Raw genomic sequence first — 15,688 nt, forward strand, 5'->3', positions numbered from 1 at the left:
TTCTTGGAGTTCATGTAGGACACAGCCCGGGACACCGTCTGGTCCCATTGATGCTGTGTTTTCTGCTTTGGAGAGGGCGGCTCTTACCTGAGCATCTGAGATGTCGGGGGGGGGCAGCACTCTGCTGGGATAGATATTTGCCCTTTTGGTGTGGAGGGGGGGGGGAGAAGTTTGCGCTGAACCTGTCAGCTAGGATTGTTGGCAATGTCTGTGGGTTCGGTGTATTTTTTGTCATTTTGGACTAATTCTGAGCATATCTGGGAATTCCCACCCAGGTTCCTAACATAACTAAAGAAAGCATTGTGATTATCCTTAGTGTCCTGTGCAATTTTTCTCTCGAAGCTGGCCTTAGACAATTTTATGAGTGCCCATAGTTTTTTGCTAATACTGATCAGTGATGCCTTCCCTTTTTGGGATTTTGCTCTATCATTTAGTAGCTTCCTCCTTCTATTGTATAGTTTGTTTATGGCTGGGGTCCACCAGACAGGACATCTGCCTTTGGAGGATTGGGTCTTGGTTTTATTTGGGATCGCATGATCCATGCATTCCTGAAGGTGTTCATAGAATGTGTTTATAAAGGATTCTGCAGTCTGGGCCGTATTTTCCACAGGCCCGGGGGCTTTGAAGGATTCCACCTCAGTTTTGAGGAGTGTGAAATTTGCTTTAGAGAAGTTTTTCACTGTGGTTTTCCGGGCAGGGGGTGGGGTCGGGATGTGAATATCCAGTGAGATTAGTTTATGGTCTGATCTTACCAGTGAGGGATACACTTCTGGTCTGGAGCATTGAGTCTCCATGTTGGTGATGATCAGGTCCAGTATGTATTCCCCTCTTGTGGGAGTGATAACAAGTTGTTCCATAGCATTTGAGTTTATAAATTCTAGGAACATTTGGGCTAGGGTGTTGGAGCTAGAGTAATGCTCCCAGTCTATGTTTGGGTAGTTGAAGTCGCCCAATATAATGGTGTTTGGAGAGGCCTTCTTATTTTCCAGTGTTCTCAGGAAGGCCGAGTGGGGTTCCTGGGTTTGGGAGGGTGGTCTGTAGCAGGCTATAAACTGGAAGGCAGTTTTACCCACTGTTAGTTGCACATGGATAGTCTCTGATGCTTTGTGCTTTGCCACCAACCTGGAGGTGTGGGTATCTTTGATGAATATCGATACTCACCCTCCTTTTGTGGTTCGGTCCACGTTTTGGGGCCGAAAAGCATGGTATGAGGTATAACCTGGTAGTGCTGGGGTGCTCTCGGGAGCCCTGAACCAGGTTTCTGTTACTGCACAGATATCGATGTTCTCCATGCTAAGGAGAGTTTCGACTGCGTGCATCTTGAGGTTTAGACTTCTGGTGTTGAGAAGCATTACTCTTAGTTTTTTATCCCTTGTGATACCTATGGAGGTGGGTTTGTCTTTTGAGCCTTGCCTACAAAAGGCACTATGGGGGTAGCAAGAGCCTTTGCCAATATCCGAAAGCCCAGGGGTGACAGGTGCAAGCCGGCCCTAGCGAAGCAGGTGGTTCAACAGAAGGTGAGTATGTGAGGGTGTAGTGCCTGTGATTAGTTAGCACTGGCATATATGACTGCTCACATGGACAAATGCCAGGTAAGTCATATGCAATGTTTCACAGGCAACGTACATGTGAACAGGACAAACAGTGATGTTCTGTCAAGTGAGACATGGACATACATATAGTATGCTATGCAGATGTTACTTGGAGTCCAAGAAGCTCTGTAACTCTGCATTGCAGGTGGCATCAGTGTTCCAGGGTAACTGCAAGCAAACATGCATGCAAACAAAGCTACAGTAAGCAGGGCTGCATGTAGTCCATTGTACAACAAACAAGCTGCACCACTTCCAGTAGGTAACAGTGCAAATATGCAGGCACTATACACATGTACATGGAAATACACAGGTCAGATGGCTAGGGTCCAGTCTCAGCACACACAAGTGTATAGACCATGTACCATCAGGATGTACAATAACTGGATGGAAACCCAGGTGCTCATACCTGCAGTAATACACATGTCAAATAACAGACACTGAGCCTTCACTCAGTGGTTCCATACTTAGTAGAATGTATGCTACCTGGCCTGCCACCACAGTATCCCTGACATGTATGGGGACTCTCCCTCCTGTGACAGTTAGTTTTGTGTGTTGGGGCTGTCTAGCATGGTATGAGATGTGAGCTTGCAGTGCTAGGGTGCTCCTGTGTGTCCTGTACCAGTCGTGTAGTACTGCACACATATCAACATCCTCAAACATCCACATTGCAGAGTCCAGTGTGGGCAACATGCCACTTGCAGTTTACATATCCATCATTGTGTATCAATACTTTCATTACCTTATCCCCTGTGCTACCTATGTATGTGGCCTTCTGTTGACATCCTTACCGGCAGTATGCAAACATGTGCAGATGATACAGTATGGTACTTACCATGGGTGTAGAAAACAGTACAGGACAATCATACCCTTACTGCATCAGGCATGCTGGGATATACCCACAATTATATCAGCACACAGTACTGTTAACAACATGATACTATTACTACATGTCTATGTAGTCACCCTGTGCATCAGCAACATGTTAACCTGTACCTGCACTGATGTTACAGATTGCAGGAGGTGGCACAGTTTCATCATATGCACAGGGTGTGAACTTGGTATGCCTGAGTCTGCCTCTGATACCACCAATTGACATGTATGTGTATGTGTGTTGGTGAGGGACAGCATTACAAGGTGGGGCAATGTTGATGCAGTGTATGCGTGTATGCGATAGCCCTAGGTGTTGTCAATTCGCATGTGTGTATGGATGCACACAGTTCCACCTCATGGCTGCCATATACTGGTGTTTGTGGACAGCCACAGACTGTACCTGCCAGGTCATACAGATCAGTGTCTGTGGCCACGGACACAGTACCTGTGCCTTGCAGGGGTGCTACGGACCATATCTGGTACCAATCCAGACTGGGTACTGTCATCAGAAGGAGGTGTTCGTTGACTGGACACAGATCCCTGTTGGGCCTGTCCAGAGCCACGTGCACATGGTCTCCTGGGGTGGTCTGATGACAGCACAGACCCAGCATTGCTGGGGCTGCTGCTGGCACTATGGGGGGCGGCCGCGGCCCTGTTGACATCCACGATGACTGTCAGCTGCTGCTGCTGTTGCTGGCATACGCCCACGTCGACGCCTCAACCGTCCACCATTGCCCTGGCTCATGGACATGTAGTTGTGGAACCGGTCTAATATGTCCCCACAATGTCTGTCTATGATCGGTGAAATTACGGATGGCAGCCGCAATGTCACGCATACTGTCAGTCATGGCTGTGTGACATGCTGTCAGCTCCCTCAGACCCTGTCTGGTGTACCGTTCCATACGTGACTGTGCCTGCATGAAAGCCCGAAACATAGCTGAGGTTGTAAGACCTCTGTGGGCACGTCTGACAGGGGCAGTACGCCCACGGATGCTCCCACGAGAACCCCTGGACATCTGTCTGTGTGGTACCATCTCAGGGCCATGCCCATGGCTGCTGTGTGGGGAAGCATATGCCACAGATACCACATTACCCTGGTCAATGCCCACTGTATCCTGTCCATCACCTAGGGACATTGGTGACAAAGGGTGTATTGGCAGGATAACTGTGCGCATTGATGGGGTTGACAGATGTGTACTGTCAATTAGCTGACCAATGACAGACCCTGGCATACCTTCTTGTGCCATTACACAGATGTCATCATTATCAGTACCCATGGCACCTGATTCAGGTTCCCTGCTGCATGACACCAGAGCAGCACCAGAACCTGTGGGAGGGAAACAGGAAACACAGTTTACAAGGTCTACACAATGTTACCAGTGATGCACACATGCACAGGTGCACGCATGCACAGGTGCACACGTGCACACATGCACAGGTGCACACAGTTGCACACTTGCACACTACTCAGTATGCGAGATATCAACACACAGACACAGACACACCTGCATGCATACACAGAGCACTACTCAGTGAGCCTAATATTACTATTACTATCAAGACTATTAAAGGTATTGTTAATACACACTCACCAGCATGGAAAGGCTGCATTGCTGTTACACCGGAGGGACCTGCAGAAGTGAGGAAATTAATGTCAGTGGGCACAACTGTGCCATTGTTACTGAGTATGATACAGGTCAGTAGTACAACAGTCGCCTTTCACAGGTCAGCTGCTGATATTGAGAATATCACACTTGCACATTAAATACTATGATGACAGCTACAAACCAAGGACACACCTCACACATGCATTAACTACCAGTGTACACAACAGTCAACTATACATATGGCATATTACCTGCACGCTCGTAGTCTTGCTGCTGCGTGGCTCCAGCCTCCATCATAATGCAGGTCTGCTGCTGTTGTTGTTGGCGGGCTGGAGCCACAACACTTATGAGTAGTCCTTCCAGTCTGGTGTGTGGGGGATGTGTAGCCACCCCACCACCTGTGGCAACCTGTTGCCTGTGGATATTCGACGCACGCTGATGGACATTTCTGATTAAATCACTGTAGTGATGTCGGACCTGCTCATATGTCCTATTATGCGTGCCTATGTCATTTACCCAACGGACCAGGTCTTGCCACAGTGCAGCCCTCTCCTGCTGATTCTGGCTGGTGTGGGAAAAGAGTATTGCATAATCCTGCACCAGGCTGTGGTGTATCTCCTCATCCTCAGCTGCAGAGTACGCTGGATTGCGCTGGTGAGCCATGGTCCTGAAAAAGGAAATAACCTGATATCAGCAAAATATGTCAGCAGAATTTGGCACACATACTACACATGCTACTCGACTGTTGTGATACAACATATCTCACATATATAGCATCTGTCTGTCTATTGGTGGATACACATGTAAATGGCCAGGTATCAGTGCTCAGCCAACAACTGTACAACAGTACCTGGCACACTCCATACGACATACTACTAAACCCCATCAGTCAGAACACTGATTCAGGTCCAAAGCACCTCCTCACTCTGAGGGTTTGTATCGAGGTACTGTATGGAGTACATCATCAAATACTGTCAGCTGACCACAAACTAATTGCCCTGGATATACATATCTCACCTCCACCACCAGCACAAACGACTACAGTGGATAACATTTCAAATGCAAACTTTACACTTTGTAACACTGACATGGTATCCTTTAAGCCCACTGGGCCAGTGGAAGACACAACCCACAATGCTGACCCCTTCACAAATTATTTCTATGGACATCTCCGAGAATGCTTGGATCATGCAATCCCATATAAGACCAAGACACTCTCCACAAAGGGACAGCATCCTGTCTGGTGGACCCCAGCCATAGACAGATTGTATAACAAAATATGGAAGCTACTGCAAGACAGAGTATAATTCCATAAAGGGAAGGCATGTCTGATCAGCACTAGTAAGGAGCTATTTTCTCTCATACAAACATCCATGGGCAACTTTGAGAGGGAAATCTACAGGGACACTACAGATAACCACAAGGCCTTCTTCAGTTATGTTAGCAACCTGGTCAGAAACCCTCCAATATGCTCATAGTTAGTACACAACAACAAATAATTCACTGAACCCACAGATATTGGCAACATTGTGGCAGACAGGTTCAGTGCAGGTTTTCCCCCTCCCTCTCCCCCAAAATAAGACATACTTATCCCAGCTGACTGTAACCTCCCTGTCATCACAGATGTCCAGGTGAGAGCCCTCAGAAAAGCAGAAAACACAACATGAATGGGACCTGATGGTATCCCTGGTTGCATGCTACATGAACTCCAAGAGGAGCTAAACACACATATAGAAGTGCTATGTAACACTAGCCTGACTACAGGATATGTACCTGTACACTGGCACACAGCAGCAGTGGTTCCACTCCACGAAGGAGGCACCTCTACATACCAATACAATACAACACAATACAATACATTACAATACAATACAATACAATATGCTATTGCCCCTGGGACTACAGCAGCATACTGTTCTGCTACCCTGACCATTGTGACACATGTGATGTGATGGTACCTGCTCCTGTCAAACAGTTACACAGGGTGACTCATATGGCATATTACCTATCTGACTAACATTCAGCAGGGGTATGTGTGACATGTACTCATGGGGAGTTTTGCTTCTTAACGCTGTGTGGTTTATTGCAGGGTATGTCTTATCTGTGGGTAGGAACCTGTACCTCCACCATGTGGTCTCTACTGCAGTGTCACGGACGACACACAGCAGTCATTTAGGTTGTGGATGGTGTGAGGTGTTACTAAGGTTGTTGGACATCTGACTTAAGTATGTAAATCCAGGAGTGGTAACCTCTATGTGGGTGGTATGTGTGTACTCTGTGGTGTTGTCAGTCACTGTGCATTGGTAATGTGTTTGAGTGCATTGTCACAGTGTTGTACATGTCACTGTGTCCTTCTCCATATCTGTAGCTGTCATGTGAGGTACATACCGTGGCAGCCATTGTGTGGTGTGGAGGGGTACACTGACCTACATGTCCATAGCTGACACACCATGTCTGCTGACACATACCATGTGCAGGTATTCCAGGAATAGTGTGCCACTGTGAATATCATTGGGGGGACTATTGTACACATTTATGACCCTGTTCACCCCTGACACATGCACTGGTGGGCAGGCAATCACATACTGGTGGTTACTGGTGTAGGTGATTTGAAATGGGGTATGGTACTCCAGTTTTGACACTGGTGTTCACTCCATGCCTTTGTCACCAGGCACCTGTTGCAATACATCTGTACACATGTGCTCACTCAGAATATATATATACATCTCTCTCTCTATATATATATGTATATATATATATATATATATATATATATATATATATATATATATGTGTATATATATATATATATATATATCTGTACACATATACACATATATATATTGATGTACATATATTGCTATAGATGTGGAGGGGGGGTGTGACAGAGAGGGGGTGAGAGTGACAGAGGGGGTGGGACAGGGGGAGTGTGAGATCGTCATATACAGTCATACCTGTAGATAGTCAGATCTGTCTGTCTATGTATATGTATCTACATATATCTATATCTGTATGTGTGTATTACATATATATGTTTGTACATATTCTATCTATGTACATCTGTCTATGTATTCCTACATCCCTCTCTATGTATGTATACATATATGCATATATATATATATATATATATATATATATATATATATATATATATATACATACATACATATATTGACATACATACGTATCCATATGATAGATAGGTATATCAACATGTTTGTTTACAAAACTGTATACACACACTAACATACTGCTAAACATACATAACTGTGAAACCTACTTTGTACATTGCACTACAACCTACATTCAACCTACATTGATATGTGCACATAGATGCCCTCACATACATATGTATGTACAGCCTTCACTGATAGTTGCCGTATGTCCCCTGCCCTTTGCACATCTTCATATACATATTGATACAGACCAATGACACATATGGAGGGTTCACAGTATGTAGACTTTTATAGTATTACTTTACATTACCTGTGTTTGTCACAGCTGCTTGTGTTGCCGTCTGGTTTCATGTCCTGCTGCTCCACTTGCCAGTTCTCAGCTTTCAAGTGGTTGTTGCTGACTGGTTTTGTTTGTGTATGTTTATTTATTTTATTTTTTTCGCTCTCTCTCTCTATGTCTCTCTCTACCTCCACAGGGTACAATGAAAGTATTGCATGTGTGGACTGGGAGTACAGCATGCTTTTGTAGGTATCTGCATATGTCCATGTGATGGCCTCTGCACCAATTGTTAGCCAGCATTTGCTAATTGCATGCAGCCAGTTGTGTACTGATTGCAGTTCTCACTGTGATTTCAGGACAGTGCTATAAAAAGGTATGTGAGATAGGCATAGCCCTTTCAGATTTTAAGGGCAGGGACCATGCTGGTATGCTGTTGACACTGTTCTGTGAGTGTAAAGGTTAGTATCTCTGTCATATTTCCAGCTGTGTTGTAGGTTAACATTTCTCCATTCATTTCTCCACTTTCCTGTGCTAAGTGTGTATGTACACTGACACCTAAGACTACTACTACTGTTAATGTGTGTGTGTGTGTGTGTGTGTGTGTGTGTGTGTGTGTGCTTTCCTGTGGGACATGTGGTGTAACTGGTGTATAGCAGTGGCTCTTGCACTTTGTTGCTATGGCTTGAATATTTGCCCTTTACATTCACTACTTGTATGCCTGCTAGGTGTCTTGACTGTAGTGTGTTGCTGTGGCTTTCCTATTTTCCATGTACATTCACACATTGGAATGCTTGCTATATCTGCTAGGGTGTTACTACATGCATTGTGGTGTGGCCATGGTGTGGGCCTTGACATCTATTAGGATATTTGAGTATGCTGCTGAGCAGGCCCCAGAGACTCTCAGGTGCATCTTTTATCTGCCTCATGGAATAGTACATATCAGTGAGGTACACAAATTGTCTGGTATTCTGCAGTTGTGACTGTGGGATAGCATGAGCATATGTATTACTACACTATTTCTTACGTGCAAGTGGTGCATACTTTCAGTACTTCATAGTTACCATTGCATGTGTTGTAACACCTTTCTGCCTACTGTTTGTACATTTCACAAGGAGTCTGTGGGGCATCCCTGTAACTCAGTCACTGTTGCTATGTCTAGGCTCTTAACTATTCAAATATGGCAGTGTCAGACCTCTCAAGTGTACAGATATTTGCAGGTTGTCCACATTGTTGCCTCATATTTTGGTCAGTATCTCATAAACAGCTCTTTATGGCAAATCACTCTGGACTCAAGTCAGACTATAGTGACAAACATTTAAGTTTCAGACTTCATACCCTTCCAAACATCCAACAAAATGCAAAATCTGTTACTCTCTGAACTGTCTATGTTTGTTGTAGCATTATTTAGAATGTGTCCCTGTTTTTGGCCCTTTGCTCCACATTTTTTATTACTTGGTCCGGATGTGTTCCTGTAAGAGGTTGTGGGGTATGGGCAGTGATTATCCTGCTGTGAGTATGTGTGTGGCTTGCAAGGTGCTACAGTGACATTATTACCTACTAGATACCAACTAGCATGGCTGTTTCTGTTCACACACTACTATTCTACAAATCCACTACATTTGACAGTAAATATATATGACATGCTTTGTGTACTACACATCCTATATTCCCTTTACATTCATTCCTACTATTACATGATATATTTATTGTAGCACAATGGTCTTATATAACAGTCATGGCTTAGTGGTAAGTCATGCAGACTACTGTTTCCAAGGTCCTGGGTTCGGGACTGACAGTGGTATTTTATTTTGCTTTTGAGCAGACTACAGGACTTGTCATTCAGAGTGACTAAGGCACTTTTAAGCAGTTGTAACCGGGTTAGCACTGGTTTGCGCGGAGCTCCAGCATGTGCACTGGCGTTCAGCTCCGCGCACACCCGCTTACAACCGCTTAAAAGTGCTTACTCTTGCGAACACCCACGCTATTTTCTTTGAAAGAAATGAAAATGGGGAGACAGGAAAGTGGTGAAAAAGGGGTCACAAAGAGGGTAAGACAGTAGGGAAACAAGCTCGGGTTTTGCAGGAGGGATGTAGGTAAGGCCCATAGCTGCCCATTTCTTCATCAGCAACAGCTGTGCATATGTTTGTAATTTGGTGTGACATTTGAAACCTTCCACCCCTGAGAGAGGTGTGAGGACAACAATAATACTTGTTGTACAGCCAACTGTAATTGACAGTTTCCATGTCCAGCAGACATGTGTGCGAAATGGGCAGCTATGTATGGGGCATAATTTTTTTGTGGGTACAGAGTGCCTTTCTTTTTTTTTCAGGTGAGAGTGGTATGTCAGGTAAAGGAAGTCGGTATAGCTGAGGAGGTAGGTTGGGTAGGTCAACAGACAAGACAAACAAGATGCATACAGGGGTCGTGTATGACACATGTGGGGGGGTTACACAATTGACGGGGACGGATGTTTGGATATCTAGAGCCCATGAGCCCACAGATGGCAACAGTGGAACTGATATCCCCACCCATGGGCAGTTGCCACAGTGCCTTCCCAGCTCAGGACGGGGCTGTGCTGGGGGCTGTGTAGGCCGGGCAGCAGGCATGCCTGTTAGTTGTGCCACCTGTGCCTCAAGCTGTCATAGGGGCCCAAGAACAGCTTCCTGGATCTCCCTACGCACCACAGTCCAGACACTACGGAGGGTGAGTGGTTGTTCTCCTCTGGCCACACTTGCAGAGGGGGGACGAGCCCCATCCCCTACAGTGCTTCCACCTGTAGGTGGCACAGGGCCACCGGAGGAGGGTCCGGACTGGGCACTACTGCCAGGTGCACTCGCCAGCTGAGGTGGGAGAGGTGGGTCCGCTGGAACCTGCCTTCCCTGTCGTCCTATGTTTTGCATTATGTCATGACAGTTTGGGTTAGTAACATACAATACCATTCACAATTAGTTGTAACAGCATGCATTTGTATTCCCATTAACCAAACACCCAAATATTCAAACCATTGAACAGCAAGCATAACACATGCATATTTTGAACAGCAATACACAGTCCAACAACATGCAGGGTTGATTGATGGCAACAGGCCATCAGGTTTGGATGTATGAACAGGGAAGATGCATCAACGTACATGAAAATATGTATGACCCAACAGGACAAATGTCCAGGGGTGTTAATTGTGATTGAACATACCAATTTCACGTGGAATGGATTATATGTGGTTATAGGGTTGGGTGAAGAAAATTTAATTAACACCTTCAAATACCAATACATATGCTGTACATTTCTAATAGCTGCAGATATATACACACTACAGTTCTGCCTACAGTTTCCTATGTGATAACTACTTCAGGCTGGTGATAGGAATGTTACTGCTACATCAATATACATTTTCATTTTTATTCATACACGTTCATATCTGGCTCTTTTCAGCTACATCATCCTGCTACATTTGCTTTATATAGCTATAGACAACTGTGGATGTTTGGTATTTCAGACAACCATACTATCTGCATATTGCAGACTGAGAGCAACATATCCAGATTTTGGGATACACATTCCAACTGCAGTAACATTTTCAACACATTTTGCAGTTTGGTTCTGCTTGTCACATTCATTTCATTCTGTACTGACTGCAGTTTATTTATTCAGGAGTTATTACTACTTTATTGGTGGATTCATAACTCTTTCCTCACACTCTCTCACTTGTTTTATTTTTACAATTCAGGACGGTACTTAATTCTAGGCTTTATTGACATGTTTTACCTGTAGTTATTACAATCCTTTCCAACAGTCTCACTACTGTCATGTTTCTGTATTTCAACAGGGATATATTTCACACATGTTTTTTACTCAGCTTCTGCAGCTGTACTTTTCAGCCTGCTGCAGGTTATGTACTATTATATTACAGGTGGGGCATCTTTATTTCAGACTTTTTCATTTTTCTGTTTGGATTACAGACTGCATCACACTTTTGTAATCAAGCAATACTTGCAAACCCTCTTACACTGTTACTTGCACATTTTATTACTTAGTGACTACACTGCACTCTTTTGCTGTCATACTTTTATATTTATTTACAGTTACAGGGAGAGGATTACTGACCTGCCTGGTGGCACAACCGCACCAGCCTATCGCCATAGGCTCTACGGTTTGCAGAATGGACACCTGCAGCTGTAATATAAATAAAGTAATATTGGAATACACATCTCCATAATATCAGCTAGGTTATTTTCTTACATAAATAATTAGATGTAACTTACTCAGTAGTGGGGCGTTGGGCATTTGCCGGGCCTCCTGGATCCAATGGTTCAGTTGGTCCTGCTTCCATCTCTTCAGGTCCACATGGTGGTGACGGACCTACTCACCAGTCCTTGGTATCCCTGTGGCACTGGTAAGATCATGAGCCAACCGGTCCCACGCCTCAGCCCTATATGCTCCCCACAGGACCTGGCCCTGCATGAGTTGGGGCTCATGATTGTGGACAAGGAGTCAAACTATATATTTGGACTCCTCAACACCCCACCTCTGTGCTCGAAAGCAACTACCCTCACCTACACCTGACATTCTGGCTGCAAGTTGGTTCTACAATCGGTTATGCTGTGTATTCCCGCCTATGGGGCTTATATATGCCATTTTTCCCGCACTTATCTGTGATTGGCCATTTTGGAATTGTATCAGCTTCACAAAACCTGCTTTGTCATGCTCCTCTTTCTATTCATTCCTATATATTCGCTATTACTGCATTTCTAAGTGCAGCTGTCATGGCTTAGTGGTTCAGTACCTTGACTATGGTGCATGGTATGCTGGGTTCGAACCTGGCCACTGCTTTCTATATTTTATGACTGTCTACACAGGCTAGGAGGTGTGTCTGTGTAAAGACAGTTTTGTTACAGCTTGCTCAATGTTGCCCGTTGGTTAGCTTGTTGGCACGGCGCGCAGCTCCTCGCAAACGGGGTACGCTGGTTTACGCGTCATTTGGCTGTCAGCACACATATTACGCTCAGCTCAGCTAGGGGCACACAGTTTCAGCGTGTTAAACCACTGCTCACTTACGGGCACTCATTTTACACCTGTTAAACCACTGCTCACCTACGGGCACTCATTTTACACCTGTTAAACCACTGCTCACCTACAGGCAGATGCACTCAACTTGTTAAACTGTAGCTCAGCTATAGGCACATCTGGCATTTTTTATTATTTTGTTATCTCACATTTCTTCAAAATAAATGGCCCATTTCATTACATTTTACATAAAATATAATTTTATATGTGTACATATATGTCAGGGACTTGTTTCGTGCTTATTTCACTAAAAATAAAATTTGATGTTGGGGGGGCTCAAACCATGACTGCCTGCTCTTCAGCCAACGTCTCTACTGCTACGCTATTGCATCTTGGCTTACTTTGCATATGTAGTTCTTATATGCTTTTCCACTGACTGCTAACTGTGGCTAAGCTACGGGCACGCCCGTGCAAACGAGCGCACTCACGGGCAAACATCTTTACAATTTAAAAGAAAAATTATAACATGTTCATTTATATATTTTATGTTCATAGTCTGTGGGGGCATGTGTTGTGTTATGTTTATTCACATTTCCATGGACTCTGTCGTGGGGGTTTACTTTCGTGACTTTTACTCTTCTGGGGGCGTGTCCATTTGCAGGGCTCGGCCTATGGACACGCCCCCTACTGTCTTCCATGGACTGTGCAAGCCTTAGGTGTGATTCAGCATGCCCTCATGCATATGCATGACATGCTGACATCACACCGTTTAACTGCAGCCTCCGTGTAAGCCTTGTAACTCTTACACGGAGGCTTCGTGAATCCTGCCCTATGTTTCTTCTTGCTGTTTCTATTTGTGAACAATTCAGAGGGAGTAAAAGTGCTTAAAACTGCTGGTAAAATAGCAGCATTTCACAGTCCCACATTTAACTCACAACTTCCTGTAACCTAGTAAGGTACCTCTCCACTCCATGATCTGCAACATGAGGCATTAAATTAGTGCCACAGAGCTTTGGTGACAGAGGTGATATGACCACCTTATGATGGTGGAGAGCCCTGAAATCTCAGTTTAAACTGCAGTAATATGAAAACATGAGGAAAGAAATTGGGGACTCTGGGAAGAGTACTTGATTTGATGATGTGTGCTTTGGAGAGGTCTGAATGAGTAGAAGCAGCCACTCTTATAAGAAAAGCACTCTGGATTTGCCAACCATAAAAGTCACACCAGACTTTACTAGATTACGTCAAAATGAATATTTTATTGAATCCTTGCTGATAGAACTCTTTGATCATCAAGTGACAAGTCTCCACTGGAAGTTAGCTACTTACATAAGGATACTCCTTGCAAAAGACAGACCATTTACAAGAAGTCATAATGGGTGGCACTTTCGGGTATGGAATGTTGCCTACAGCTCCCTCAGTCCCTACACAATATAATGGCTACAGTGGATCATATAATGTTATCTAGAAGGTCAGTCAGGAAAATGCAGTATGAGACCACTAATCCCACAACCTACCCCATTAAGGTAGTATGGAAATAGATAAGTCCTCAGACAAAGATATAAAATGACAGGCAAAGGAGCTGTGTACATTGCACCAGAGAAACACAACCATATCTATATAAATGTATTCTGTTCTTGTTGTTTTCTTTCAGGATACAAGGAAAGAGGTGATGAGAGTAATGGAGTTCTTGGAGAAAGAGTTGCCTGATGAAATTATTGATAAGATTGTGTATCACACATCATTTGAGGTCATGAAAGAAAATCCCATGGCAAATTACAGCAGCATAGCTGAAACAGGCTACATGGACTTTAAAATATCTCCCTTTATGCGAAAAGGTCAGAAAAGCTCAGCATATTTTTTTTAATTATTTACTTTTATTGCAATTTTAAAATCCATGTATTTATGAAAAATACATCTGATTAAACTCCTAGAGTAATATTACAGCAACAAGGAAGCATTTTTAGCAAAAAATACATCATATAAAACAATTGTGATATTCAAATGTTCAACACTGTAAATCCATCCATCCACAACCCTTTTTCCCATTTTTGCATATGGGGTAGGGGTGTCACTTCACCAGTGATAATCCTCTAAAGCCAGAACTGTCCAGATTTTCACAGAATGACCAGATTTTTGTCTCATATTTTTGGTTTGTTCCTCATAAATTGTGTGGTTTTCTTGCAAATCACTGATGGTTAAAGTCACGAAATAATGACAGAAGTTTGAGTTTCAGACTTAATACCCTTCAAAAATGTGTGTTAATGCAAAAACTGTTTATCTTATCAACTTTTTAAGTTTAAGATAGCAATAGTTAAAAAATGTCCCTATTATGGGCCCTTTCTTCCCTTGTTATTTTTGACTTTGTCCAGATTTGTTGTGCTAAGAGTTTGAGAGGTATGGAGTTTGAGAGGTATGATGGTAGTAAACATTTTCAGCTGAAAATTGTCTGAGCAATATAAAAATTTATGGACATTTGTTAGTACTATGGTTTCCAAGATTCCATTTATGTTTCTATATAGCCTTTGTTCGTATATACATAGTTCTTTGGTAATACTATTTGAAATTGAGTTTCAGTTTTAAATATTATACAAAAGAATTACAGTTTTAGCTGCCCTACTCAAAGGCAAGATCTTTTGAGCAGTGAATACTGTTTCCAAGGCACACCAAATTTCCAGAAAATTCTGTTCACCTGATGTGGGAACTCCATCCTTACAGCATAAGTGCATCATATAACCTATCCCACTTACCTGAATCTTCAGTTTTCTCACAGCATATGAAAGGAGGTACCACTCTACTGGTGGCCTTGACAACACACATCTGACTCCAGGGCTACCCTACTTTTTTTTTGGGGGGGGGTTTAGATGTACAGCTGAGGTTTGCTGTTTTCTTATCAATTCATCAGTTTGATGACCATAAAGTCTTAAGTAGGTGCCAATTTGAATTGGATTATTTTGTTATCCCAGAAGTCAGATGGTGATGTGGTGGGTAAACTGATTTCTGTTCTTAATGTAAGCTTACATACATAGCTTTAGCTATACTGATACCTGTAAATGCTTGACATTACTAAACTTAACAACCAGCCATTTTTCTCTCATTTTGGGCTGCTAATATCACTGAAGGGACTGTAGCAAGTCCTTTCTCTTGAAAGATAGATCA

The 15,688-nt window shown here is 43.5% G+C and overlaps 1 protein-coding gene across 4 annotated transcripts in view; it reads left to right on the forward strand.

The window, feature by feature from the left end:
- Positions 1–15,688, forward strand: part of LOC122813774 (sulfotransferase 1 family member D1-like) — a 506,318-nt gene that overhangs the window by 396,518 nt on the left and 94,112 nt on the right. For 3 of the 4 annotated variants that reach the window (XM_044086270.1, XM_044086269.1, XM_044086268.1), the window contains exon 6: positions 14,184–14,367. The exons of the other annotated variant lie outside the window; for it this stretch is intronic. In XM_044086270.1, coding sequence (XP_043942205.1) covers positions 14,184–14,367 — 184 coding nt within the window. The remainder of the gene's footprint in view (positions 1–14,183; positions 14,368–15,688) is intronic. 4 annotated transcript variants of the gene reach the window in all.

This window comes from Protopterus annectens, chromosome 10.part0 (assembly GCF_019279795.1).
Source record: "Protopterus annectens isolate FY-2018-M chromosome 10.part0, PAN1.0, whole genome shotgun sequence".
Lineage (NCBI taxonomy): Eukaryota > Metazoa > Chordata > Ceratodontiformes > Protopteridae > Protopterus > Protopterus annectens.